Here is a 1,237-nt window from a genome sequence, read left to right on the forward strand (position 1 = left end):
GCGGTTGCATGCGCTTCGTTGACGTACTCAGCTCGGTGGATGATGCAATCGAGCGGCGAGATGGGATGCGTTATGGCGACATGTGCCTCCGAGTTGAACGCGGTGGGGAACGCCGTGGCGGTCGTGGAGGCGGTGATGGGGGGTCATATGGACCTCCAAGACGGTATGTGGCGCCCGACGCTGTGGATCACCACCTTTGACTCCGCCTGGGCGTGAAAATGCTCCAGCCGTCTGCTTGATGGACCAGGGCGTTTCAGTCGTAACAGCGGACAATGCCTTGTATAACAACGTGCAGGGATGTGGCTGGCGAAATGTTTTACGGGCGAATAGCAATGCAGTTGAGGCGCCGGTCGGTAGTTGTCTTAGCCAAGGGTTGTATGCCGAGCACGCAGTATGGACGTAGAAGTGCGACTTTTGTTGTGCACTGATTTTGTCTTCAGATCGGCGTACCGAGTCCGCGTCCATGGCCTTCCTCCAACTGCAAGCTGGCAAGACTTGAAGGACCATATGCGCAAGGCTGGAGATGTTGGTTTTGCAAGCGTGGAGAACAGGGTAAGCCTGAGAACCCGGAACTCTACGGTTGCGCACATACTGAAGTTTTCTGGTTGTGCTTCCTGCCGTGGAACCTGGCTCGACTTTTCAAGCAATAAAGTGCCTGGGGCGCACGTTGCGAGTTCTGCGATTTTGGCGTTTCTTGCTGAGTACGGAAGCAAGTATTAGTGCTGGAGCTGTCTTTGATGGTGGAGACGTTTGGCGTTGAGGTATATCTGCTGACCAACGAAACGTGCTGCAAACGAGTGGGAAACGGATGTATTGGAGGAACTCTGCAAGTACATCCGATCTGTGGGGGGTGTAGGGTTCAGGGAGACGTATTTGAAGTTGTTCTGGAATGGCGATGCTGTTGAGAAGCTTGACCCAGCTGACTGTGGGGAGGTGGTTTGCAAGGGTCCGTATGTGATCCAAGCCCCCGGGACGTGGGCCCGGGACGTGGGCCGTAGGAGCTCTTGCTGTTGGCTGGATTTCCGTTCTTTCAGAGGGATTGGTCTTGCACTATATTGGCTTTTTCGCGGGAACGGAGCTTTATCCTGAAGTGGACTATGCAGTACTGGGCAGCATGAGTTTTGTTAGTCGTTGCATGTTGCCTTCGGGGTACGCCGACGTCGGCGTGGCAACATGAGTTTTGTTTAATAATGCATGACGCCGTCGGAGTATTTCAGAGCTGGTGCTGTCAGAAGTG

At 54.3% G+C, this 1,237-nt stretch overlaps 1 protein-coding gene across 1 annotated transcript; it reads left to right on the forward strand.

The window, feature by feature from the left end:
* Positions 1-8: 8 nt before the first annotated feature.
* EMH_0057080 (splicing factor, putative) lies at positions 9-1,177 on the forward strand (the record flags this gene model as incomplete). Its single annotated transcript, XM_013497426.1, has 4 exons — positions 9-163; positions 393-552; positions 820-946; positions 1,035-1,177. 4 exons carry the CDS (start codon positions 9-11, stop codon positions 1,175-1,177), a joined length of 585 nt encoding a protein of 194 aa, XP_013352880.1.
* Between the last annotated feature and the right edge of the window lie 60 nt (positions 1,178-1,237).

This window comes from Eimeria mitis, genomic scaffold (genome assembly GCF_000499745.2).
Source record: "Eimeria mitis Houghton genomic scaffold, Emh_scaff2666, whole genome shotgun sequence".
NCBI lineage: Eukaryota > Apicomplexa > Conoidasida > Eucoccidiorida > Eimeriidae > Eimeria > Eimeria mitis.